Source organism: Somniosus microcephalus, chromosome 23, assembly GCF_052327205.1.
Source record: "Somniosus microcephalus isolate GS21.2 chromosome 23, FLI_Smic_1.0, whole genome shotgun sequence".
Lineage (NCBI taxonomy): Eukaryota > Metazoa > Chordata > Chondrichthyes > Squaliformes > Somniosidae > Somniosus > Somniosus microcephalus.
In genome coordinates, this window is record NC_141009.1 from 6,046,550 (window position 1) to 6,073,679 (window position 27,130).

The window sequence follows — 27,130 nt, forward strand, 5'->3', positions numbered from 1 at the left end:
AAATATGAATATTTATTATTTTGGAGTGAAATCATATGAAATTTGGGGATTATACTCGTTGCTGGCAACACTGACCCGTAGAATCAAGTTAATCTAATCCACGGTATTTTTTTTCCTCCCTCCGGCTGTGGTTTACTGGTTCATGTACTATACCAGGCTCAACTGTATCTGAGCAAACACTCTTGGGGAACCTTAAGTATTCTATAGTGCTTTCTTATTGGAGTTACTGGTTAAAGAGAATAACTCTTTACTCCAATTTTTTTTTTTTTTATTCCGTCTGTCCGATGAGATGCCGTCTTATTGAATCAAAACAGATCAGTACAACAGCGGCTTTCCAGGCCAGCTTACCTGCAAACTGTAAATCCTTATGTTTTGGAAAGAAGGATTTCCTCAGGTACCTGGTTACACACAAAGGATATATCATGGTACAGCTGTGAGTCTTAATCACATAGAGGTCATCTACATTATAAAACTAAACCAGTGCTTCTGTGCATTTTACAAGTAAACCAAAGGAGTGACAACACAAGGCAAGAAGCAGCGGTGATGGACAGTAGGGTGGATTCTCTAAACACACACTCCTGGTGCGGAGTCTCTCCCACTGGGAGTCCAGATCAATAAATTCATCCAATGGGCAGAAAATTGATAGGCTCTACCAGTGAGCAAGGTTCGGCGACCAAGGGGGTGGGGTCCACGGAGAAAACTGGCCCTAATGCCTTCAAATATAAAGAGAATTTGGACAATCATCTCAATGAAGTGAAAGTCTCCCCTCCCTTGCTGGCTATAACAATCTTTAGTTAAATCAGCTTTGGATGCTTTCCAACCAACTCCTAGTAGCCGTCTAGGCCCCAAGCTCTGGAATTCCCTCCCTAAACATCTCCGCCTCTCTCACATCCTTTAAGACGCTTCTTAAAATCTTGACCAAGCTCTTAATCGCCCCTCTTCATAAATCTCCCCTCTTCATATCTCCTCCTTTGGCTGCGTGCCAATTTCTGTTTGATTCCGCTTCTGTGAAGTGCCTTTGGGACGTTTTGCAACGTTAAGGGTGCTATATAAATGCACGCTGCTGTTGTAGTGCTCATTTTTTAAAGTTAATGGTGCATTTCTGCTCCACGGTGACTTACTGTGGACACTCGAGGTACTGCAGGATCCGCGCGAGCTGCACGCTGGCATGTCCTTTTCTCCCAATTCCTCGGAATTCACCTTCTACGCTCCTGTAGTTACACAGACATCATAAGTTCCAATCCAGCACTCTGAATAAATCCCGAGTTTCCATATTCTATACACCATCCAAGTGACTAACGCATTTATACAGCATCTTTCCCAAGTAAGTTGTTATTATTAACTATAGCTGGCTCCCAGTGGTGGAGGTGTAAAACATTCCACTATTCTGGAACCTGCTTTGGGTTTCAACCCACAGAAAATATCTCAAGTCCAAGGGAACACCTAAAACAAGATGCTTTCCGACACACCCAGTAACTTTCCTCCCCCCCTCATTTCATTCCTTCTCTACAAAGTTTCCCCACATTATACACCAGCTCTGACCCAGGTTCCACGAACATGTTTCTTTTCAAACATATCTATGTGGGAGGCCCCCTTGGAAATACAGGCATACTCCCAAGGGTCCCTGCCAATGTTCCCCCTAAGGTGCGCAGCCGGGCACTGATCGGGACGTCCCGCGCAGGCCGCTCACCAGCTGTGTTCGCTGGAAAAGATACCGCACATGCACAGCTGCGCAGCAAATTTAAAGGGACCGCGCACAAAAAAAACTAGAGGGAACATTGTCTTTCAGAAGTTAGGGCAGGGACCAAGAAACAATGCTGTCCTTGCAGAAAATGATTGTTTTATTAGCGCACAGCAACAGAAATAACTAATAAGTTAAATACAAAAAAATATAGAAATCCTATGACAGATGAACAGCAATCATAGGCCTCCTATGGTCTACCGATGCATGTTGAAAACCTGTACACTCACAGCACAGTACGGTTTTTACACCATAATTCCTCAGTCAGCTCCTATTAAACATCCTAAGATAACAAGAACAACCATGAGGACAGGTTGCGTAAACTTGGCTTGTATTCCCTTGAGTTTAGAGGATTGAGGGGCGATCTGATTAAGGTGTTCAAAATGTTAAGCCGATTCAATAGGGTAGACAAGAGAAAGATGAGGTGCTGTTCCTCGATTAGGCACTTTACATCCTTCTGGAATCAACACTGAGTTCAACAATTTCAGACTATAACCCCTGCCCCCATTTTTTCAGGCAGCAGCTGTTGATGAAACTGCCATCCCCATTTGCAACATTTAATCTCTCCTGCCTTCCATCCTGGTACAGGCCGTCCCTTTTGTTCCTTCCTCCCCTCCCCCACAACTTTCCCTGCCTCTCCACCTGCTTAAAAAGGTCAATCATCACAGCCCCAGGACATCGCTGCAGGAGTTCCTCAGGGCAGTGTCCTAGGCCCAACCATTTTCAGCTGCTTCATCAATGACCATCCCTCCAACATAAGGTCAGAAATGGGGAAGTTCGCTGATGACTGCACAGTGTTCAGCGCCATTCGCAACTCCTCAGATAATGAAGCAGTCCATGCCCGCATGCAACAAGACCTGGACGACGTACAGGCTTGGGCTGATAGGTGGCAGGTAACATTCATGCCACAGAAGTGCCAGGCAATGACTATCTCCAACAAGCGAGTGTCTAACCACCTCCCCTTGACATTCAACGCCGAATCCCCCACCATCATCATCATGGGGGTCACCATTGACCAGGAACTTAACTGGACCAGCCACATAAATACTGTGGCAACAAGAGCAGGTCAGAGGCTAGGTATTCTGCAGCGAGTGTCTCACCTCCTGACTCCACAAAGTCTTTCCACGATCTACAAGGCACAAGTAAAGAGTGTGATGGAATACTCTCCACTTGCCTGGATGAGTGCAGCTCCAACAACACTCAAGAAGCTCGACACCATCCAGGACAAACCAGCCCACTTGATTGGCACCCCATCCACCACCTTAAACATTCACTCCCTCCACCACCAGCATACCGTGGCTGCAGTATGTACCATCTACAAGATGCACTGCAGAAACTCGTCGTGGCTTCTTTGGCAGCACCTCCCAAACTCACAGCCTCTTCCACCTAGAAGGACAAGGGCAGCAGGTGCATGGGACCACCACCAGTTCCCTTCCAAGTCACACACCATCCTGACTTTGAAGTATATCGCCGATCCTTCATCGTCGCTGGGTCAAAATCCTGGAACTCCCTACTCAACAGCACTGTGGGAGCACCTTCACCACACAGACTGCAGCAGTTCACGGCGGCGGCTCACCACCACCTTCTCAAGGGCAATTGGGGATGGGCAATAAATGCTGGCCTTGCCAGCGACGTCCTCATCACAAATGAATTTTTTAAAAATCCCTAACTTTTTCCAGTTCTGATGAAGGGTCACAGACCTGAAATGTTAACTCTGTTTCTCTCTCCACGGATACTGCCTGGCCTGCTGAGTGTTTCCAGCATTCTCTGTTGTTATTTCAGATTTCCAGCATCCGCAGTATTTTGCTATTGTGTCGATAGTTTCTTGTTGGGTAAGGGTATCAAGGGATATGGAGCAACTGTGGGTTGAGATACAGATCAGCCGTAAACCAACTGAATGGCAGAACAGGCTTGAGGGGCTGAATGGCCTTTGGCTGTTCCTTCCTATGTATACAGCAGGAGGACCGGAGCAACTGTAACAGATCACTGCCGTTTTCCCAAGTGCACAAGAAACAGACATGGAGCTTGCTTATTGGCCAGGACTCCAAGGTAGTGCAGATCAGAAAAGGAGTCAAGATGGCACCCGAGACGGTCCGGTGCCGAGTGCGCTCTCCCTGCTTCGGCCGGCCAGTTCTCGCCGCTCGCTCCCGCAACCGGAGCGAAGTGTTCGGCGAGTTGGGCAGAGGCAGCGCAGCGCGGCAAGCAGCAGCCACGACGACCCACTGGAGCATGTCGGCCGGCAGCTCCTCGGCGGGAAGGCATTCCGACTGGGAGGAGGGGAGCCGAGCATGGCGGCCAGAGGGCGAACCGTGAGAGGGAGAAGCGGGCCCCGGGCCGTCGGACCGTGGAGCCAGCGAAGGTGAGGAGGCGGCCGCGGCGACCGGAGCATTCACATCCCGATGATGTGTTCGGCGAGTCGGGCAGAGGCAGCGCAGCACAACGAGCAGCAGCAGCAGCCACGACGTCCCGCTGCAGCACGTCAGCCGGCAGCTCCATGGCGGGAAGCTCGCAGTCCGACTGGGAGGAGGGGAGCCAGGCATGGCGGCCAGAGGTCGGATTGTGAGTGGGAAAGCAGGCCACCACTTGGAGCCAGCAACAGTGAGGAGGAGGCCGCGGTGATGAGGAGGATGGAGCGGCTGAGGGACATCGTGCTCCCACTGCCACTAGAAGCCATTGTATTGACTTCCTGAACGCGGCGCTGTATGAATAGCTGACGCGTCCAACAACTTTAGAATGCTCCAAAGAACTTTTGTATTTAGCAGAATTAAATGCGCAAAGGCCAGATCTGTTTGTAACAGGGTATGAATAACTAACGCTAATTAGCAATCTTACTTTGCATCTTCTCCTTGTTCATCAAAGACCACAATTTCATCCACACAGAACACAGTGCAGGCACGCGCTATCTGTCCAGCCAAGTATGTCCTGAGCTCTGGAGATTGGGCATTGTCCAGTACTGACCCTGGTAACGCCACACTAACCGTATACAGACGACCTAGAAAATATATAAATGATATGTCAGTACATATTAAGAGCGGACCAGCACACAGAAGCATTTAACAATCAGTGTCAGAGTGGTGGAGTGCAGGTTTGATCCTCTGTGGCACTGTCTAAGGAGCAAACCTCAAGTTGCCAGAATTTATTTGTTTTAAATATAAAATCTCCAAACATCATTCCTCCAGATAAATGTTTTAAATAATTATTCAATTGGTGAAAACATAGGAACAGGAGTAGGCCATTTAGCCTCTCGAGCCTGTTCCACCATTCAATGAGATCATGTTTCTATTTCATTAAATACATTCAAGAAGGAGTTAGATATATTTCTTAAGGCTAAAGGGATCAAGGGATATGGGGAGAAAGCAGGGACCGGGTACTGAATCTGGATGATCAGCCATGATCTCATTAAATGGTGGAACAGGCCTACTCCTGCTCCTATCTTCTATGTTTCTATGGCTCATCTGCAACCTAACTCCATATACCCACCTTTGGCCCATATCCCTTAATACCTTTGGTTAACAAAAAGCTATCAATCTCAGATTTAAAATTAACTGATCTAGCATCTAGAGTTCCAAACTTCTACCACCCTTTGTGTGTAGAAATGTTTCCTAATTTCACTCCTGAAAGGTCTGGCTCCAATTTTTAGACTATGGCCCCTAGTCCCAGACTCCCCAACCAGCAGAAATAGTTTCTCTCTATTTACCCTATCTGTTCCCCTTAATATCTTGAAAACTTCGATCAAATCACCCTTAACCTTCTAAATTCCAGGGAATACAACTCTAGTGTGTGTAATCGCTCCTCGTAATTTAACCCCTAAAGTCCAGGTATCATTCTGGTAAACCTACGCTGCACTCCCTCCAAGGCCAATATATCCTTCTTAAGGTGCGGTGCCCAGAACTGCTCACAGTACTCCAGGTGTGGTCTAACCAGGGCTTTGTATAGCTGCAGCATAACTTCTAAAGTTTTCCATTTTGTTTTTTCGGTGTACCCTAATCCAGTTCTGCTGGCTTCCATAAATAAGGTTGAGAGATCTTATTGCTGCTCTCCCTGTGCCACACACTGGCTGGGAAACAGACCAAAGCTGCTGCAAAGCCACCAACTGGGGAGAAATGTGGAAAAAGTTCATAATTGTTACTCTTAACGGCTAGTCCCACCGAGAATTAAAACTTGCATTTACATAATAATAATAATAATTCAACTTTATTGTCATTGTACAATGCACAAGTATATGAACAATGAAATGTGATCTTGCAAGCTCCCATGAGTCCAGTACAAATAACATTAACATTAAACGTAAATAGCACCGTCCTGGGAGAAGCAAAGCCGCTGCGTCTGTGCGCGCCGCCATTCCATTTCCACCATTCCTCCTGTCCGACAATCTTCAGCCCAACGCCCGGGCCTGCTCACCAGCCGCCCCTCCCGGGGCTCCTTCCGTGACCGTCTCACCAACCGCCCCTCCTCGGGGCTCCTTCCGTGACCTTCTGCACCTGGTCTTCCCTGATGGTCACCCCTCCAGGTACTAACCAGGCCTGGCTCTGCTTAGCTTCCAAGCCTTGCCAGTGACCCTGTCCCTAGTCCCAGGAACACCTTATAGAGTCATAGAATTATACAGCACAGAAAGAGGCCCTTCGGCCCATCGTGTCCGCGCCGGCCATCAAGCCCTGTCTATTCTAATCCCATTTTCCAGCACTTGGTCCGTAGCCTTGTATGCTATGGCGTTTCAAGTTCTCATCTAAATGCTTCTTGAATGTTGTGAGGGTTCCAGTCTCTACCACCCTTTCTGGCAGTGAGTTCCAGATTCCAACCACCCTCTGGGGTGAAAAAGTTTTTCCTCAAATCCCCCCTAAACCTCCTGCCCCTTACCTTGAAACTATGCCCCCTCATTATTGACCCCTCTACTAAAGGGGAAAAGTTCCTTTCTATCGATCCTATCTATGCCCCTCATAATTTTGTACACCTCAATCAGATCCCCCCTCAGCCTTCTCTGCTCTAAGGAAAACAACCCCAGCCTGTCCAGTCTCTCTTCATAGCTGAAGCGCTCCAGCCCAGGTAACATCCTGGTGAATCTCATCTGCACCTGCTCCAATGCAATCACATCCTTCCTATGCGTGGCGACCAGAACTGCACACAGTATTCCAGCTGTTTCGAGAGCGTTCTCCCCAGTGTCCTGGGCCAATATTTATCCCTCAAATCAACATCACAAAAAAAGATTATCTGGTCATTATCACATTGCTGTTTGTGGGAGCTTGCTGTGCGTAATTGGCTGCCGCGATTCCTACATTACAACAGTGATTACACTTCAAAAGTACTTCATTGGCTGTAAAGTGCTTTGCGCCGTTCTGAGGTCGTGAAAGGCGCTATAGAAATGCAAGTCTTCCTTTCATACTTACAATGATGTTTTAAAAGTTTTTTTTTACCTTTCTCTTTTTTTTCTTCTAGATCCTTCTGTGCTTTCTCTTCCTCTGCCCTTTGTTTCTCAAGTTTCTTCAAGAGTTTAAATTCTTTCAGTCGTTTTAGTTCCTGTTTCTCTGGAGACAAAAAGGAAAATCTACAGTTAACAGATTTTTACAGCACAGGCTGCACTGCCCGACCCATCATATAACTCACCAGACTGGAGTTTGCCTGTCTGGCTTTCTATTCTATTTTAACACGCTTTGAGTTGCAGAGAAATTGCATGCTTCTCCACAAGCAGTCCAGCTACTCCACCACCAGTCAGTTCTGATGACACAGTGCCTTTAATACCATTTTACAAATTAGCATGCTAGCAGGAATGATGCCTGCTCCTCCAAGTTCTCTTGTTGAGGGTCAACCGAGGCTGTACCCTGTACCTAATGACACAGACAGGTAACTTACTGGCAGGCATTTGCCAATGCCACCCCAGGACCAGTAGGTGGTGTGCAAAAGTGTACTTTTTCTTGTCTTACCTCCTGACTCCCCAAAGCCTTTCCACCATCTACAAGGCACAAGTCAGGAGTGTGATGGAATACTCTCCACTTGCCTGGATGAGTGCAGCTCCAACAACACTCAAGAAGCTCGACACCATCCAGGACAAAGCAGCCCACTTGATTGGCACCCCATCCACCACCTTAAACATTCACTCCCTCCATCACCGGCGCACCATGGCTGCAGTGTGTACCATCTACAAGATGCACTGCAGCAACTCGCCAAGGCTTCTTCGACAGCACCTCCCCAAACCCATGACCTCTACCACCTAGAAGGACAAGGGTAGCAGGCGCATGGGAACACCACCACCCCCAAGTTCCCCTCCAAGTCACACACCATCCCGACTTGGAAATATATCGCCGTTCCTTCAACGTCGCTGGGTCAAAATCCTTCCCCACAGCACGGTGGGAGTATCTTCACCACATGCACTGCAGTGGTTCAAGAAGGCGGCTCACCACCACCTTCTCGAGGGCAATCAGGGATGGGCAATAAATGCTGGCCTTGCCAGCAACACCCACATCGCATGATAGAATTTTTAAAAAACACAAAAAATAAACACTCACTGGCTTCTTTCAACTTCTTCCAGTCAGATCTGGTCATTTCAGCCTTAAAAGATCAAATCAGTAAGTTATATAAACATACACCATAGGCATTGAACACTGGAGCTCACAAACAGAAGTTCGAGAATACAAGTTACTGGTACACATGCTGTATCAGTGAAAGATACACTTGCACTTTTAAGCCGCAAGATTTTTAGCTAATTCCAAAAAAAAAAAATCAATAACGCTCGCTATTTATTACATACATCGTATGAAAGAAAAGATGCGAGTATTTCGAGAGTTAAGGATACTCGATGGTAACAGATGGTTTGCAGAAGATAAGACACAGAGTACTAGGCCACTTGATGACTCAGGTGGCTTATTTTTTCGATAAATATGTAAATAATACTACAATTAAAATGCTAGTTAGGCCACAGCTAGAGTACTGCGTACAGTTCTGGTCACCACATTACAGGAAAGATGTGATTGCACTAGAGGGTACAGAGGAGATTTACGAGGATGTTGCCAGGTCTGGAGAATTTTAGCTATGAGGAAAGATTGGATAGGCTGGGGTTGTTTTCTTTGGAACAGAGGAGGCTGAAGGGAGATTTAATTGAGCTGTATAAAATTATATGGGGTCTAGCGTGGATAGGAAGCACCTATTTCACTTAGCAGAGAGGTCAATAACCAGGGGGCATAGATTTAAAGTAATTGGTAGAAGGATTAGAGGGACATGGAGGAGAAATTTTTTCACCCAGAGGGTGGTGGGGGTGTGGAACGCACTGCCGGAAAGGATGGTAGAGGCAGAAACCCTCACCACATTTAAAAAGTACTTGGATATGCGCTTGAAGTGCCGTAACCTGCAAGGTTACTGACCAAGAGCTGGAAAGTGGGATTAAGCTGGATAGCTCTTTTTCGGCTGACACAGACACGATGGGCCGAAGGGCCTCCTTCTGTGCTGTAAATTTTTATGATTCCACAAGCCCTAGTATTAACTGTACTCTACGGCAAGGGTTATTGAGAGTAATGGAAGGTGACAGCATCGGGGCATCACTGACTCTTAGCCCTTTCTAGAACAATCTATGCATTTTCTACAAACATTAATTTGCTGCAGTATTAGTGGCCCATTAGTTTAACTGTATAGGAGTGGGTGAATTCCTCAGTGCCGTATCTGCAAAGCATCGGTTAATGCATTCAGGTGGAATTCTTCCATTCACTATTTTAACCAAGTCACTAATGTATTTAAAATAAACAATATGCATATCCATCATGTTCATTATGTGCAGACACATCTCAGAATACTTCACAGGGTGATCAAGAGTGAATGGTGGGGGAGGGAGAAAGGAGGAAGAGTCAGAAGAAGGTGGTAAAAGGTTTAAGGTCCAGGGACAGAACCAACACACTTACATATTTATAATAAATCACTTTAAACCTCAAGAAGTACTTTTGAAGTGTAGTCACTGTTGTAATGTAGGAAGGCGCAGCAGCCAATTTGTGCACAGCAAGATCCCACAAACAGCAATGCAATAAATGACCAGATAAGGTGTTTTTTTTTATTTTTTAAGTGATGTTGGTTGAGGGATAAATGTTAGCCAGGACACCAGGAGAACACCCTGCTCTTCTTTGAATAGTGTCGTTGGATCTTTTCATCCACCTAAGATAGACGGGACCTCGGTTTAACATCTCATTGGAACAGGAAGAGGCCATGAGCCGGTTCCAGTCATTCAATGAGAGCATGGCTGATTTGCAACCTAACTCCATATACCCGCCATTGGCCCATATCCCTTAATACCTTTGGTTAATGTCTCATCCAAAAGACAGCACCTCCCTCAGTACTGCACTGGGAGTGTCAGCCTGGATTATATGCTCAAGGCTCTGGAGTGGGGCTTCGAACCACAACCTTCTGACTCAGACGAGAGTGCCACCCACTGAGCCAAGACTGACACTTTAAGGGAGTGGTTTGAGTTAGAAGATGGTGAAATGAGTCTTGATTTCAGCAGAATGAGGCTAAATGAAGGACAAGTGCGGTGTATTGGAGCTTAGTCTGTATACAATAAGAATTATTTTGCTGAAATAAGTCTGTTGATTAACACGAACCATTTTTGGTGTTGTGCATGCTCGGTAATTTCCAGGACTTGGAATCATAGAACCTTACAGCACAGAAGGGGGCCATTTGGCCCATCGTGTCAGTGCCAGCTCTTTAAAAGAACTATCCAATTAATCCTACTCCACCACTTGGATGCATCAGATTCTTCCAGCCTCAATCCACCTAACTGAACTGATGGCCCTACAGCCACATGTAGCTCCCGAGCTCTGGCTAGCTGGCTTTCAAAGCCCAGGCAACTAAAAACATTTGGTGCTTATATTCCTCACTCGTCGCTTAAAATCATAGAAATTTACAGCACAGAAGGAGGCCATTCAACCCATTGTGCCTGCGCCGGCCATTAAAAAGTTATCCAGCCTAATCCCACTTTCCAGCTCTTGGTCCTTAGTGTAGTGTCCGAGTAGCAATAATACGCGGACTGCAGGAGAACAATAATAACAGGTATTTACTGAACAGAGGGTAAGTTAAAACTGAAATACAGAAGCCTGCTATGGCTTTATATACAGGGGTGGTCACTGCCGGTACTACAGTATAGAATCAGTTCTTCTCTTAAAAAGGTACATACACAACAATTCCTCCCCTTTTAGATAAACAGTGCATAACATTCATTTAACAACTAAATAATAACTAATTACAATTACAATTTCTCTGTACTATATACATCAACTGAAATAATCATTTATAAGTTCAGTCTTTGAGGAGGCTTCCTGATCCTGACTGGATAGCGCCTTTCTCGAGTATCCTGTTCTTGCGGCGGAGTTGATTCTGGTTCATTGTCATTGGTTGGTTCGTCAGCTTCCAATACCACTGCTTCTGAGGTAGACGCAATCTGTACTTCGGGTTGATTACCAGGTGCACCTGCTCGTGGTATGGGTTTGGCTTGTTCCTGTGACTCTAGAATCTGGTCAGCATGGCGTCTCACGATGCTCTCTCCAACATCCACTGTGTACATTAGTGGTCCCTGCTGTGTGCATATCGTTCCTGGCTGCCATTTTTCTGTTCGGTAGTCGCGGGCCAAGACTGGTTGCCCTATCTTGAAGCTCCTGGTTGGCTTCTCATTTATGTGCTGGAATTGCTTATCCTCAACATCGCGTCTTATGTTTGGTTTGAGCAAATCCAGGCGACATCTTAGCCTTCAGTTGAAGAACATTATGGCTGGAGCTTGGTTGGTGACTGCATGTGTCGCATTCCGGTAAGCAAACAAGAAATTATCCACCTTGTGTTGTAGTGGTATGTCGTCATTATGCATTGCATTTATTGCCTTTTTAAAGGTCTGAACAAACCTCTCAGCCAATCCATTTGCGGCTGGATGATATGGGGCAGATGTGTAATGCTTCACCCCATTATTCCTCAGAAACCTCCGGAAATCCTCTGACACAAACTGTGGCCCATTGTCGGAGCAAATCTGTTCTGGCAAGCCATTCCTGGTGAAGATGGTCCGTAGGACTGCAATAGTTTTCTCTGTGGTGGTGGTGGAGGACATTTTGATGACCTCTGGCCATTTCGAATGGGCGTCCACAGCGATTAGGAACATTGAGTCCATAAATGGACCAGCAAAATCAATGTGTACCCGTTGCCATGGAGATGAGGGCCACTCCCATGGACGTAGCGGGGCCTGTGGTGGAGCGTTTTGGACCTTCTGGCATCCTGTGCATCTCTTGGTCATATCCTCGATTTCTTTATCGATTCCCGGCCACCACACAAACGCCCTGGCTAGGCTCTTCATTTTTACCCCTCCCAGATGACCCCCATGAAGCTCATTGAGCACTCTCTCTCTCAACTTGGGTGGAATTACCACTCGGGATCCACACATCAAGGTCCCCCGGCACACTGACAGCTGTTCTCTCCTTGGCGAGAATGCTGGCAACAGTGAGTCGCCATGTGCTGGCCATCCCTTCACCGTCAAATCATAGACCCGAGTGTGTGTCGGGTCATTTCGGGTTTCCTTCTCAATACTTGAGTTTGTAACAGGTAGACATTCGACTATGGTCGCATGGAATATCTCAACAGGGTCCACTGCAGGTGCTTCCTCTACCGTAGGCAACGGTAGGCGCGACAGCCCATCAGCGTTTCCATGCTGTTTTGTACCCTTGTACTCTATGTCGTACTGATGTGCCCCTAGAAAAAGTGACCATCTTTGCAGCCGTTGCGCCGTCATCACCGGAACGCCCTTCTTTGGGTTAAAAATGGAGACCAGGGGCTGATGATCAGTCAGTAGGGTGAATTTCTGCCCGTGCAGATAGTGATTGAACTTCTTCACCCCCCCACACCAGGCTGAGGGCCTCCCTGTCAATCTGGGCGTAGTTACGCTCGGCTGAGGTTAACAAGCGCGACGCAAAGGCTATTGGCCTCTCTGAACCGTCAAGGAATTTGTGTGACAGCACCGCTCCGATGCCGTAGGGAGACGCATCACATGCTAACCGAATCGGTAGTGTTGGATTGTAGTGGGCCAATACTTCTTTTGAAGTGATTAGGCATTTACATTTCTGAAAGGCACGCTTACACTCATCACTCCATTTCCATGTTACTCCAGTTTGCAGCAGGGCGTTCAGTGGGTGCAGAATTGTAGATAAATTCGGCAAGAACTTATGGTAGTGGTTCACCAACCCGAGGAACGACCTCAGTTGCGACACATTTTCCGGTGCTGGAGCCTTGACTACAGCCTCAATCTTGTCCGGCGACTTATGCAACCCTTCCTCATCAATCACGTGGCCACAATACGAGATTTGTCTCCTGAAGAACTCGCATTTGGGGCGGTTGGCTCGTAGCCCATATTCCTGTAATCTCGTGAGCACCTGCGCCAGGTTGGCAAGGTGTTCACTATCATTTTCGCCCGTAACCAGGATGTCGTCCAAATAACACTGGGTCCCCGGGATCCCTTGCAGGACTTGTTCCATCGCCCTCTGCCAAATAGCCGGGGCTGATGCTACCCCGAATACCAGTCGATTGTACTGGTAAAGGCCTTTGTGAGTGTTTATCGTGAGGTATTTCCTAGATGCTTCTTCCACCTCCATTTGTAGATACGCTTGGGCCAGATCAATCTTTGTAAAGCGTTTCCCTCCAGATAGTGAGGCGAAAATATCTTCTATCCGTGGAAGTGGATATTGTACTGTGTGCAGGACTGGGTTCACAGTTACCTTGAAGTCCCCACAGGTGCGAACCTTCTTCGGCTCCCCAGGCGTGCTGCTCAATGATTTCTTCATTACAGGAACGATGGGTGTGGCCCACTCGCTCCAGTCCACCTTGGACAGCACACCCGAACGCTCCAGACTCTCCAGCTCTGCTTCAACGGCTGGGCGGATCGCGTAAGGTACCGGTCTGGCCTTAAAAAATTTTGGGTTTGCGTTATCTTCGATTTTTATCGTTGCCGTTACTCCTTTTAGAGTCCCATGTCCTTGTTGGAACACCTCTTTCGCGTCAGTTAGAATCTTTGACAGTCGTCCAGGTGTGACATCATCATCCTTTTTATCAGTCACAGTTAGCGCCTGAATGGAATGCCAATCCAATTGTATTTTTCGGATCCATTCACGCCCCAATAATGGTGGTCCTCCATCTGGTAGTATATATAGATACAGTTTCTGTGTTTCCTTGCCGTTGTATTCAACTGGCACCCTTATTTTTCCTCTGGGGTAGACTTTTTGCCCGGTGTATGTCTTCAATACAATGGACGTGTCCTTCAAGGGTATGTGTGGGAATAGCCGCTCATAGTCTCGTCGATTCATGACAGTTAGGGCTGATCCTGTGTCCAATTCCATCTTCACTGGGGACCCTGCTATCATGAGGGTGACCCAAATGGTTCGGTGATCCTCCTTTGCGATCATGTTGTGTAACTTTAGACAACTTAGTCTCCTGCTCCCGGAGTCCTTATCACTCTCCTGATCTTCCAAACTACTGTCTGTCAATTTCTTTACTTTCGTGTACTTTTCCTTAGTAGTTCTTGTAGTGTTGGTTTTCTTTCCCGACCTGCAGACTCTTGCTATGTGTCCCATTTTCCCACATTGCCTGCATACTTTGTCCTTAAACCAGCAGTCCCTTCTGATCATGGGTTGTTCTGCCGCAGCGATAGCACTTTTCTGCTCCATACGCCATTTCGTTAGCGCTGTATTCTTGTGGTTTCTGTTGTATTTCCGCAGCTCCCCGTGCTGCTGCTTCGTAGGATACTGCCACGCTGAAAGCCTGTTCTAGCGTCAGGTCCTTTTAAAGTAGTCGTTTCTGGGTTCCTTCACTCTGGAGCCCGCAGACAAACTTATCCCGTAAGGTGTCTGCCAGTCCTGCTCCGAACTGGCAGTGCTTCGATAACTTGCGTAGTTCCGTAAGATAGTCAGCATTACTCTCATCTTTGTGCTGGTTTCTTTTATGGAACTTGAATCTTTCTGCTATCAGCAGCGGTGCAGGGTTTAGGTGTTCCTGTAAGGTATTAACAATCTATTCAAAACTTTTCTCCATTGGTTTAGCTGGGGTAATTAAATTCCGCAATAGGCCGTACGTTCTCGCGCCCATCAAATTTAATAATACCGACGCCTTCTTTCCATCGGCCACCTCATTTGCCTCGCAGTACACTTCAATTCTTTCCACATACGTGGTCCAGTCTTCTACCTCATTGTCGAAAGCAGTGATACTGCCACTCTTCGGCATCTTGGGTGGTTTAAAATGGCGCCTCCCGCGCTTTTTCTTCTTCCCCAATGGATTAAAATGGCGCCTCGCGCGCTTTTCCTTCTTCCCCTTGCTGCTCCTAGCGTTCTACAGGGTAATGGCGGTGACCCGCGGCTTCGGCGCGTCTCACTTTTCCTTCCCCTCGTTTTATTTTCTCTACGCTGCCCGGTTCTTGAGCACCGACCGCGCCCTGTGCGCTCCACCCTTTCTCTCTCTCTCTTTTCCTCCCGACGACGCTGCATGGCTCCTTTTTCAGAGCCGCTCGATCGAGCCCGAGCCCGCCACAGTCCGGAAGGGTCAGCGCGCTACCTGCTACCAGCACGATTTGCTGGAACACCTCGACTGGGGAGCCAAGCCCAGCTCTCCACAGCCTCCCCTGCAACTCTCCGAACTCCGATGGATTCCTGGGCGGTTGCCCACGGTCGACGCCCGTTGCTCTGACTTCGACCTCCCAGAAGCTTCTCTTCAGGGAAAGATCCCCGTGAGGTGATGCAGTACTGCAGGTGAGTTCGAACCTGCCCGTCGCCAGTGTAGTGTCCGAGTAGCAATAATACACGGACTGCAGGAGAACAATAATAACAGGTATTTACTGAACAGAGGGTAAGTTAAAACTGAAATACAGAAGCCTGCTATGGCTTTATATACAGGGGTGGTCACTGCCGGTACTGCAATATAGAATCAGTTCTTCTCTTATAAAGGTACATACACAACACTTAGCTCTGCAGGTTACGGCACTTCAAGCGCATCGCCAAGTACTTTTTAAATGTGATGAGGGTTTCTACCTCTACCACCCTTTCAGGCAGTGAGTTCCAGACCCCTACCACCCTCTGGGTGAAAAAAGTTTTCAACTCCTCTCTAATCCTTCTACCAATTACTTTAAATCTGTGTCCCCTGGTTATTGACTTCTCTGCTTCATCCTGTTTGAATGTTGTGGGCTGGAGGTTCTGCAAAGGGCAATTCTCAGTGCTGTTGCCTCAGTGGTGGAATAATCCTAAATTACAACAGATGGGAATTAATGGTTGGGGGGGGGGGGGGCGGCGGTGGATGACACTGCTGTTTAAAACTTTACTTTGATCCTCTCTTTCACTCTGCTACAATGGGGGAACCTCTCTGGCGCCGTCCTTGAGGGTGGAGCTGACCAGGAGGAAACTTTTCAGCAGCACCAAATCAAAGCAACCTCCAACCAGCAATATCTGTCGGCCAAATGTTGTTTAAAGGGACGGCTGGAGCCACAGAAGGTCAAAACAAGATGGCCCGGGGGGCTCCACGAGTCCCCGACCCTATCTAATTCTCTCTCTCTCTTCCCCTCCTCCTGCAACCCGCCCCGCCGTGAGGCGAGAGCAGGCCACGGTCCAGGACCCCAGGCCGGATTCACCTGCTGCTTCCGCCGCTTCTCCCGCGGCCGTTCTGCTGCCGCCATTTCTTTCGCTCCCGCCATTTCGTTCACTCGCTCGCTCGGCCGGTCTCCAAGGATCGCCCCCAACGGCCCTTCCTATTGGTCGCCGAGCCAGCGCAGCCAGCAAGCTCCGCCCCGATTGGTCCCTATGGCTGGATGAGGCGGACCTCTGTCTCCGGCCCTGAGCTGAAGCGTTAACTCTTGTTTCTCTCCCTCCACAGAGGCTGCCTGACCTGCTGAGTGTTTCCAGCATTTTACTGTTTCTATTTCAGACTTCCAGCAGCCGCAGTATTTTGCTTTTTCGGCAAAGTGCTGCCACTGCCTGTGCTACTGTCCCCCAGCGATAATCCACCCCCCTCAGCACAGAAAGACTTGCATTTATAAAGCGCCTTTCACCACCTCAGGTTGTCCCAAAGCCCTTTACAGCCAACTTCTTCACTCGGAGGGTAGTAAATCTATGGAATTTGCTACCCCAGAGAGCTGTGGAAGCTGCAACATTAAATACATTTAAAATGGAGATAGACAGTTTCCTAGCAGATAAGGGAATTAGGGGTTACGGGGAGAGGGCAGGGAAGTGGACGTGAGTCTAGATTCAGATCAGCCATGATCCTATTGAATGGCGGAGCAGGCCCGAGGGGCCGTATGGCCTACTGCTCCTACTTCTTATGTTCTTATTGATAATGGCTTGAACTGTGAAAGAGGAGCGACACCTTTATGAACAAAATTTTATTTAAAAAAAATAAACAAGCTGTAATAATCCTGAATTTTACATGTTACAATTAACAATGCACTTTATCAAAAGAAGTGGTACAGAATGTAAAAAGTAACATCCTTTCCTCAACAATGTTGCATTGTGTTTACCATCAGTGTGTGCGACCAGCAGCAAATAGATCGAATCAGTAACCAACTGACTTCGAGTCGCCTTCGCCCTGCTAGCTCTCTAACTCTTCCCTAAAAGAAACTCCTCAAAAAACAATCTGTTTGACCACACTTCTGGTTGTCTCCGAACCAATGTTCCTTCTAATTCCCCCCCCCACCCCCCTTGCGTGGGCCCTTTAAATTTGCGCATGCGCGGTATCTCTTCCAGCGGCAGAGCTGGTGAGCGGCCTGCGTGGGACCTTGCGATTGGTGCGCGGCCACGCGCCTTAGGGTGAACATTGGTCCTAACCCTTCTCTTGCTTGGTGTCTGGTTACTGCCTGTGAAGCATCTTGGGTTGGTTTAAAGAAAAATAACTTGCATTTATATAGCGCTTTTCATGACCTCAGGACATCCCAAAGCGCCAAAGGACTTATGAAGTGTAGTCACTGTTGTGATGTAAGAAACGTGGCAGCCAAATATGCGCACAGCAAGCTCCCACAAACAGCACTGAGATAAATGACCAAATAATTTTTATTTTTTTATTTAGTGGTGTTGGTTGAGGGATAAATGTTGGTCAGGAAACCGGGGAGAACTCCCCTGCTCGTCTTCGAATAGTGGGATCTATTTGTCCACCTGAGAGGGCAGACGGGGCCTCGGTTTAATGTCTCATCTGAAACACAGCACCTCTGGCTAACAATACATTGCAGTAACAGTTTCAAATCTGAGTCCGATCACTATCCCAAACACAGTCACTTTCTCAAAATACTTGTGATGTCAATCTTTTTCTTTACGACACAAAAATAAAGTTTGTTATAAACATTTTCTCTCCCCTGCCCTGTAGAAAAGTTAAAGCTAGGTTAATAATTGAAATAAAACCTTTATCACACATGGGATTGTCCAAATGCAGTATGATAGCAGGGCTCCAGTTGTAGCTGCCTTTGTTGTCTGTGCCCCACCTGACAGGGTTAAACTCCCACTGACTGGGAGTGGGTAGTGATTACCACCTCAGCTCAAACCCAGACAACCCGATACATCCCAACACCGACTGAGTGACACAGATACATTCCACAGGTTCTCGGTTTGATGATATTTGGGCTCAGCGATAGCCAATGAAGCGACAAATCCCCTAATAAACCGGAAACGCGTGGCCAGGCGAGACCCAGCTCCCGCTTTGCCCACCAGCAACATCACGGGTGGTCCACGGCCCCGGGGAAACGCGACTTTAAATAGAGGGACGTGTGCACTTTGAACAATTCCTTGCCGTCGGCCAGCGCCTGCTGACGGTTTGCAGCAACTCGCCAAGGCTTCTTTGGCAGCACCTCCAAAACCCACGACCTCTACCACCTAGAAGGACAAGGGCAGCAGGTGCATGGGAACACCTCCAAGTCACACACCATCCTGACTTAGAAGTATATCGCCATTCTTTCGTCGTCGCGGAGTTAAAATCCTGGAAATCTCTACCTAACAGCACTGTGGGAACTCCTTCACCACATGGACTGCAGTGGTTCAAGAAGGCCCACCACCACCTTCTCAAGGGCAATTAGGGATGGGCAATAAATACTGGCCATGCCAGTGACGCCCACATCCCAAGAATGAATTTAAAAAAAAGATCCGAACCATCTGATCTCTGGAAGCCACAGCAAAACCACTTGAAGTAACTTTTCCTACCAGTTAGGAGAAATCTTAAAACACTCCGATAATATCCAGTCCCAATAATTCAACAGTGCTTTTCCTGCACTTAAAAGTTTCGAATTTTCCAATAATAATTCGAATTAGGCAATGCAAATAACATATTAATGTGACTATTTGGTGCTTAAAAACATTCAAATGATCAGATATTTTGAATAAAGCGACTCGGGGCTTAGGAATAAACTTTACTAAAGAAGTCAAGCAATTCATTAAGCGACAATACTTTTTCCCCTCTCCTGGCAAACTCCTACCTACCAAACTCCTACCTACCAAACTCCTACCTACCTTGGTCACTGCCCGACGTGCCATTTATTTGCTGCCAGCGCTTATGGCCTTTAGGCTATTGGTTCTTTTCAGAATGTTGCTGACAAACAGCAGGCCGGACGCCCGCTCGATGCTCTCGATTGGCACTAGGAAGCGCTCGAGGGGGGTATTCTCGTCCACCGGCATGTTTGGCATCACGTACGATCGCAGTTCAATTTCTCCGCTGTGCTTCTCCAGTATCACCACTTTAAAGATGTGCGTCGGGACCGCCACATTATTCTTCCCGATGACCTGATATTTCACGTACAACTTGCCGTCTGGCTCCACCCTGTTTAAAAAAAATAACAAAAACAAGCCCATTTTAAAAGAACTTTCATTCATATAGCGTCTTTCACGTCCTCACGATGTCCCAAAGCACTTTACAGCCAATAAAGTATTTTTTAAAGTGTAGTCACTGTTGTAATGTAGGAAACACGGCAGCCAATTTGCGCACAGCAAGCTCCCACAAACAGCAATGAAATAAATGGCCAGTTCATTTGTTTCTGATACCGGCTGAGGGATAATTGTTGGTCAGGACACCGGGGAGAACTCCCCTGCTCTTCTTCTAAATAGTGCCGTGGGATCTTTTACGGCCCCCTGAGAGAGCAGACGGGGCCTCAGTTTAACAATTGTTCTAGGAAATCTGTCTTCCTGTCTCACCCATTCCTTTCCTTCCCTTCCCCATCCCTCCCAAAAGGTGTTGATTCACCCTTTTACATTACAGTTCCAAAGATAGTGGCTTCCTTCCGGTACCTTGCCTAAGTTGGCCTCTATGAACATGCTATTTGACCATGGAGGGCATCACAGTGAGTCCAATCCTGTCCTCAGCCACCGTCCATACACGTGTACTTTGGAGCGTGGGTTTCTGGATAGTGAATGTCTTTGGAATTCTCTACCCCAGAGGGCTGTGGATGCGGAGTCGTTGAGTATATTCAAGGCTGAGATCGATAGATTTTTGGAATCAAGGGATATGGGGATCGGGCGGGAAAGTGGAGTTGAGGTCGAAGATCAGCTATGATCTTATTGAATGGCGGAGCAGGCTCCAGGGGCCGTATGGCCTACTCCTGCTCCCTTTAAGCTGCGTGGCCATACAGTGCTCTGAAGCACCCATGCAGCCGGCTCACCAGCTTTTAAACAGAAAAAATTGCGCATGCGTGGTATTTTGAATGGGCCGCGCGCTCCAAAAACATTAAAGAAAACATTGGCAGGGACCCTGGCTCATTTTTGTTAAACCTTCCCTCAACTATGGGGCAATGTGCTGCTCTGCCTGTTCTGACTGCCATTGGCTAACACAGGATAGACCAAGAATTCACACTGGGACCTTCCTAGTCTGTGTGGGCCAGTGAAATACTTTGCTTGTTTTTTAAATTGCCTGAATGACACTGGGTTTAACAATGGATCCTCTTCTGTTCTACGTAACCTGATGGATAGGTGGGGTCATACCTTGGCAGGTAGAGGGGTCCAGTGCAGACATACACATTCTTGTTGTACTTGGTCAGACTCCGGCAGTACTTCTCCAGGTTGTTCCAGGCATTTTGATTTAAATTAGGATTCTAAGGGGGAGAAATGAAGGTAAACAGAGCAGGTACAAACTAACCCTAATACAGACAAGGATAATATATACACATTGCTTTATTAGTACATATAAAGAGTGTGTTATTCTTCCTCGGGCTGACCTCCACTCCCCATCCACGTTAGATCCGTGATTCTGAGAGTATGATGTTTTTCAATAACCACACGGATGCTGTACTTAACAATAAACAGGTATTTACTGGAGGAGGGTAGTCTTAAGACTGGGGGTAGAGGCATGCGCAAGGCTTATATACAGGTGTGGTCACTGCCGGTACAACAGTATACAGGAGCTGTAAAAGTAGTTCTGTCTTAAAGGTACATACACTACAATTCCTCCCCTTTTAGATTAGTAGTACCCATAATATTCAAATAACAATTAACACTTTAACATGTACATTAAACAACAATAGTCCATTTATAGATTCAGTCTTTGGGGCGGCTTCCTGACCCTTTCGGGATAGCGCCTTTCCTGAGGTTCTTGCTCTTGGTGCGGAGGCGATTCTGGCCCCTTTTCATCGGGTAGTTCATCGGTTTCCACTGCTACTGGTTCTGAGGTAGATGCTACCGGTATGTCGGGTTCATCCCCAGGTACTCGAGACATGGGGTTGACTCGTTCCTGTGACGCTAAGATCTGATCGACGTGGCGTCTCACAATGTTCTCCCCGACATCCACAGTGTACATTAATGGCCCCTGTCTTGTGCATATCGTTCCGGGTTGCCATTTCTCTGTTCGGTAGTCACGGGCCAAGACTGGTTGTCCTACATCGAAGCTCCTTGTCGGCTTCTCATTGATGTGCTGGAATTGTTTGTCCTCAACATTTCTTCGCACATTTGGTCTGAGCAAGTCCAGATGAGATCTCAACCTTCGGTTAAAGAACATCATGGCCGGGGTCTGGTTGGTAACTGTATGTGTCGCGTTTCGGTAGGCTAATAAGAAATTGTCCACCTTATGCTGTAGTGGAATTTCATCGTCGCACATGGCCTTTATCGCCTTCTTAAAGGTTTGTACGAACCTTTCAGCCAATTCATTTGTGGCTGGATGACACGGGGCGGATGTGTAATGCCTTATCCCATTCCTTCTCATAAATTTTCGAAACTCTTCGGACACAAACTGTGGTCCATTATCAGAGCAAATCTGCTCTGGCAAGCCGTTTCTGGCAAATATGATCTGTAGGACTGCAATCGTTTTCTCTGTAGTGGTTGAGGACATTTTTATCACCTCAGGCCACTTCGAATGAGCATCCACTGCTATTAAGAACATTGAGTCCATGAATGGACCAGCAAAATCAATATGCACCCGTTGCCATGGAGAGGAGGGCCACTCGCATGGGTGTAGAGGGGCATGTGGTGGTGCATTTTGGACCTTCTGGCATCCTGAGCAGCTCTTGGTTAGGTCTTCGATTTGTTGATCGATTCCCGGCCACCACACATAAGCCCTAGCAAGGATTTTCATTTTCACTCCCCCCAGATGACCTTCATGTAGCTCATTTAGCACTCTCTCCCTTAACTTGGGTGGAATCACCACTCTGGATCCACACATCACTGTCCCCTGGCATACTGACAGCTGTTCTCTTCTGGATGAGAATGCTGGCAACAGTGAGTCGCCATGTGTTGGCCATCCCCTCACCGTCAAATCATATACCCGAGACAGCGTCGGATCATTGCGGGTCTCCTTCTCTATATCCGCGTTCGTTACTGGCAATCGTTCGATTATTGACGAATAAAATATCTCGATAGGGTCCACTGCTGGTGCTTCCTCCACAGTAGGCTGTGGCAGGCGCGATAGCCCATTAGCGTTTCCATGCTGTTTCGTGCCTTTATATTCTATTTCATATTGATTCGCCCCTAGAAACAGGGGCCATTTTTGTAACCGTTGTGCAGTCATCACTGGAACGCCCTTCTTAGGATTAAAGATGGAGACAAGTGGTTGGTGGTCAGTCAGCAAGGTGAACTTCTGCCCATGCAGATAGTGGTTGAATTTTTTTTACTCCCCATACTAGGCTGAGGGCCTTCCTGTCAATCTGGGCGTAGTTGCGCTCGGCTGAGGTTAGTGACCGAGACGCAAAGGCTACTGGCCTCTCCAACCCATCTGGGAATTTGTGCGACAGCACCGCTCCAATACCATAGGGTGATGCATCACATGCCAAACGAATTGGTAGTGCTGGGTTGAAATGGGCCAACACCTCTTTTGATGTGATCAATTCTTTACACTTCTGGAAAGCTCGTCTACGTTCGTCATTCCACTTCCATGGTACCCCTGTTTGCAGTAGGGTGTTCAGTGGGTGTAATACCGTGGACAAATTTGGTAAGAACTTGTGGTAGTAGTTTACCAGCCCGAGGAACGACCTCAGTTGTGACACATTTTCCGGTGCTGGAGCCTTGACTACTGCTTCAATCTTTTCAGGGGACTTATGTAAACCCTCTTCTTCGATGACGTGGCCACAATACGAGATCTGTTTCTGGAAAAACTCGCACTTGTGGCGATTAGCTCGTAGACCATACTACTTTAATCTGGTGAGCACCTTCTCCAAGTTGGCGAGGTGATCACTGTCATTTTCGCCCGTGACCAGGATGTCGTCCAAATAACACTGGGTCCCTGGAATCCCTTGCAGGACTTGATCCATTGCCCTTTGCCAGATAGCCGGAGCCGATGCTACCCCGAACACCAGCTGGTTGTATTGATAGAGACCTTTATGAGTGTTAATCGTAAGGTATTGTTTCGAAGCTTCTTCTACCTCCATTTGCAAGTACGCCTGGGCTAGATCAATTTTGGTGAAGCGTTTACCTCCAGATAGCGAGGCGAAAATATCCTCAATTCGTGGAAGCGGATATTGTACCGTGTGAAGGACTGGGTTCACTGTCACCTTAAAATCCCCACAGATGCGGACCTTCTTTGGTTCCCCAGGCGTATTACTCAACGACCTCTTCATTACGGGAACAATGGATGTAGCCCACTCGCTCCAGTCCACTTTGGACAGTACTCCTGAACGTTCCAACCCTTCCAGCTCTGCTTCGACAGCTGGTCTGATCGCATACGGCACTGGTCTGGTCTTAAGAAACTTTGGGCTTGCATTTTCCTCTATTTTAATCGTTGCTGTTATGCCTTTTAGTGTTCCGAGTCCCTCCTGGAACACTTCTTTTGCGTCAGTTAGCATTTTTGACAGTCGTCCAGCTATGACGTCGTCATCCTTTTTGGCCTCAACCTTCAGTGCCTGTATGGAATGCCAATCTAATTGTATCTTCCGGATCTATTCACGTCCTAGCAGTGGTGGTCCTCCATCTGGCAATACATATATATCCATTTTAGGTATTTCCTGGCCTTTATATATCACTTTCACCCTTATTTTTCCCTTGGGGTAGACCTTTTGCCCCGTGTACGTCTTCAAGACAATCTCTGTAGCTTTCAAGGATATCTGTGAAAATAGCCGCTTGTAGTCCCTTTGGTTTATGACTGTTAGGGCTGATCCTGTGTCCAATTCTATTTTCACTTGGACTCCGTCTATCTTGAGTGTAACCCAGATAGTCTGGTGATCCTCCATTTTGGTTACCTTATGTAGTTTCAGACAACCCAGCTCCTTGCTTCCGGAGTCTGTGTCACTTTTCTGTTCGTCTGAACTACTGTCCATCACCTGGTGTACCTTTTTGTACTTCTCCTGTGGAGATTTCTTACTGTTCGTTTTCTTCCCAGACCTGCAGACTCTTGCTATGTGTCCTGCTTTTCCACACTGTCTGCATACCTGGTCCTTGAAGCAACAATCCTTCTGGTCATGTGTTGTTCTGCCACAGCGATAGCACTTCCCTGTTCCATAGGACATTTCATTGGTGCCATATTCTTGCGGTCTCCGTTGTATCTCTGCAGCGCCCCTTGCGGCTGCTTCGTGTGATACTGCCATACTGAAAGCCTTATCCAGCGTAAGATCCTTTTCTAACAGAAGCCGTTTCTGGGTTCCTTCACTTTGTAGCCCACACACAAACTTGTCCCTTAACGTATCTGCTAGTCCCGCTCCAAACTGGCAGTGTTTCGATAGCTTGCGCAGTTCCGTTAGGTACTCAGCATTGCTTTCGTCTTTGTGTTGGTTCCTTTTATGGAGCTTAAATCGTTCTGCTATCAGCAGCGGTGCGGGGTTTAAGTGGTCCTGTAGGATATCTACTATGCTTTCGAAATTCTTGTTCACCGGCTTCTCTGGGGTTATTAGATTTTGCAGTAACCCATAAGTTTTTGCACCCATGGAATTTAACAAAACCAGTGCTTTCCTAGCATCTGGCACTTCATTCGCCCTGCAGTACACCTCAATACGTTCCACATATGTCGCCCAATCTTCGGCTTCATTGTCGAACGTAGAGATACTGCCACTCTTCGGCATCCCTGGGTGTGATTTAACTGTCAAAAATGGCGTCTCCCGCGCTTCCCCTTCTTCTCCGCTGGCACAAAATGGCGTCTCCCGCGCTTTCCTTCCTTCCCGCGCTCGCCCTTCTTCTCCGCTGCGGCTTCTAAAAATGGCGTCTCCCGCACTCTTCCTTCTTCTCCGCGGCTCAATGGCGTCTCCCGCGCTCTCCCTTCTTCTCCCCGCGGACACTGTTCAGCCCTTGAGCCCTGGCTGTGCTCTGCACGTTCTTTTTTTTTTCCGTTTCCGCCGCTCGGTCCTGAACCCGGCTGTTGCTTTACCCCCTCTCTCTCCGCTTTGTTTTTTTTTCTCGACGCCACTCGGTTTTCAACCCCCGGCTGCGCCCTGTGCGCTTCACCCTGTCTTACCCCGTCGACGCTGCTCGGCTTTCTCTCCGCCGTCGGTCGGCTCCAGCCGCCGCTGTCCGGGAAGGGTCTGCGCTGTACCTGTCGTCAGTCTCTTGCTGATCGTCGTGGCTGGGAAACCAAGCCCGGCTTTCCACAGCCTCCCCTGCGATGTTCACTCTCTGCCGGACGACTGGGCGGTTGCTCGTGGTCGACGCCCGTATTCCTGGCCTCGACTTTCTTACACCGCCCTCCCGGAGTGAATCCTCGAAGGGAAATGCAGAGTTGCAGGTAGATTCGAATCGCCACTCGTCGCCACTGTTAGATCCGTGATTCTGAGAGTATGATGTTTTTCAATAACCACACAGATGCTGTACTTAACAATAAACAGGTATTTACTGGAGGAGGGTAGTCTCAAGACTGGGGGACCAGAGGCATGCGCAAGGCTTATATACAGGTGTGGTCACTGCCAGTACTACAGTATACAGGAGCTGTAAAAGTAGTTCTGTCGTAAAGGTACATACAATTCACACCATCCCCACCCCATTCACCTGCCCTGTCCTCCCCACCCCATTCACCTGTGCCATCTCCCCCTCTGTCCCATTCAGCTGTGCCATCTCCCCCTCTGTCCCATTCACCTGCGGCACCACGTTGCTGAGATAGAAAGTCTCATCCATGCACTTCTGGCTGTGCCGGTGATTGGCGGCCGCCGCCAGGTGACCCCGGTCGAAGCCGCTGCCCTTGAAGTCGGCATTGCGGGCTCGGTGAAACTCGTGCAGCGACCCGTCCTCCCGGAACTCGCAGCGGCTGCGCTCGGAGCCGTGCTGGGTCAGGCGGGCGGCGTCCAGCTGCTCCAGCACCCAGGCGGCATTCCGGGTGCGGGGGTCGTAGGCCAACACGTACGAGCCGCGGGAGCGGAGGTGGGACAGAGACGGCGAGCCGAACTTCAGGATCTCTGCCGTCAGGCTGGGGCCGGAGGGAGGTTCCTGCAACCCGTCGGGGGCATCCGCCGCTACCGCCGGGATCGGGAGCACCGGGAAGCGGGCGATCGAATGCGAAGTCTCGGGGAGCCGGTAGCTCCCGATGCCGAGCCCCAGCCCGGCTCCGGCAGCCAGGGAGACTCCGGCCAGCAACCAGCGTGAGCGCAACATCCTGGAACTGGTTTTTTGTGAATGGAAACTTGTCACAGTGACCGCGCACGTGACTCCGCCCCAATGTAACCAAAGCGGGGAAAGTGACACCTTAACCTCTTAAAAAGGCAATGCCTCCAGTCCCCACCCCTCTCAAATCAGAGAAAACAGAAAACGCTGGAAAAACTCAGCATCCGTGGAGAGAAACAGAGTTAACGTTTCAGGTCGAAGACCCTTCGTCAGAACTGGACAAAAAAAAGCAGGAAGAGGGATAGATTTTAAAGCAAGTGGGGGCTGGGAAAAGGGGGAGGGGATGAAAGAACAAAAGGGAAGATCAGAGATAGGATAGAAAGCAGGAGAGATTAAGAGACATTAAGAGATATTCAAGGAATAAAGGATGGCTCTAGCTGAAGTGTGAATGGCCCTGTCAGAATGAAGGACATCTGCCATGTGAGAGGGAAGTAAAAAAGCCCAGACA

The 27,130-nt window shown here is 48.1% G+C and overlaps 2 protein-coding genes across 4 annotated transcripts in view; both read right to left on the reverse strand.

The window, feature by feature from the left end:
- The window catches only part of spout1 (SPOUT domain containing methyltransferase 1), a 36,450-nt gene extending 17,134 nt beyond the window's left edge, over positions 1 to 19,316 (reverse strand). Inside the window, exons 1-6 of one of the 2 annotated variants that reach the window (XM_085965270.1) lie at positions 19,204 to 19,316; positions 8,242 to 8,284; positions 7,153 to 7,263; positions 4,574 to 4,733; positions 1,122 to 1,211; positions 349 to 398 (exon numbers count right to left, since the gene is read on the reverse strand). In XM_085965270.1, the coding sequence (XP_085821396.1) occupies positions 349 to 398; positions 1,122 to 1,211; positions 4,574 to 4,733; positions 7,153 to 7,263; positions 8,242 to 8,284; positions 19,204 to 19,227 (478 nt within the window). In that variant the 5' untranslated portion in view covers positions 19,228 to 19,316. Of the gene's footprint in view, positions 1 to 348; positions 399 to 1,121; positions 1,212 to 4,573; positions 4,734 to 7,152; positions 7,264 to 8,241; positions 8,285 to 16,349; positions 16,662 to 19,203 lie in introns of those variants that run through there. The other variant, XM_085965267.1, reaches the window with a different exon arrangement.
- endog (endonuclease G) lies at positions 17,082 to 26,723 on the reverse strand. Of its 2 annotated transcripts, none has more exons than XM_085965271.1 (3): positions 26,101 to 26,723; positions 20,665 to 20,774; positions 17,082 to 19,510 (listed from the first exon to the last, which is right to left on the reverse strand). In XM_085965271.1, exons 1-3 carry the CDS (start codon positions 26,671 to 26,673, stop codon positions 19,228 to 19,230), a joined length of 966 nt encoding a protein of 321 aa, XP_085821397.1. In that variant the 5' UTR covers positions 26,674 to 26,723; the 3' UTR covers positions 17,082 to 19,227. The 2 variants fall into 2 exon arrangements, with proteins under 2 accessions (XP_085821397.1, XP_085821398.1); XM_085965272.1 differs by having other exon boundaries at positions 19,228 to 19,510; positions 26,161 to 26,723.
- Between the last annotated feature and the right edge of the window lie 407 nt (positions 26,724 to 27,130).

Excerpts from the sequence above, each read along its gene's own strand:
- endog (XM_085965271.1), bottom strand. The coding sequence starts at position 26,673 with ATGTTGCGCTCACGCTGGTTGCTGGCCGGAGTCTCCCTGGCTGCCGGA. Across the intron at positions 20,775-26,100 it reads CAGAGGGGGAGATGGCACAG|AATCCTAATTTAAATCAAAA; the intron begins GTGAATGGGGTG and ends TCTCCCCCTTAG. Across the intron at positions 19,511-20,664 it reads GGACCCCTCTACCTGCCAAG|GGTGGAGCCAGACGGCAAGT; the intron begins GTATGACCCCAC and ends TTTTTTAAACAG.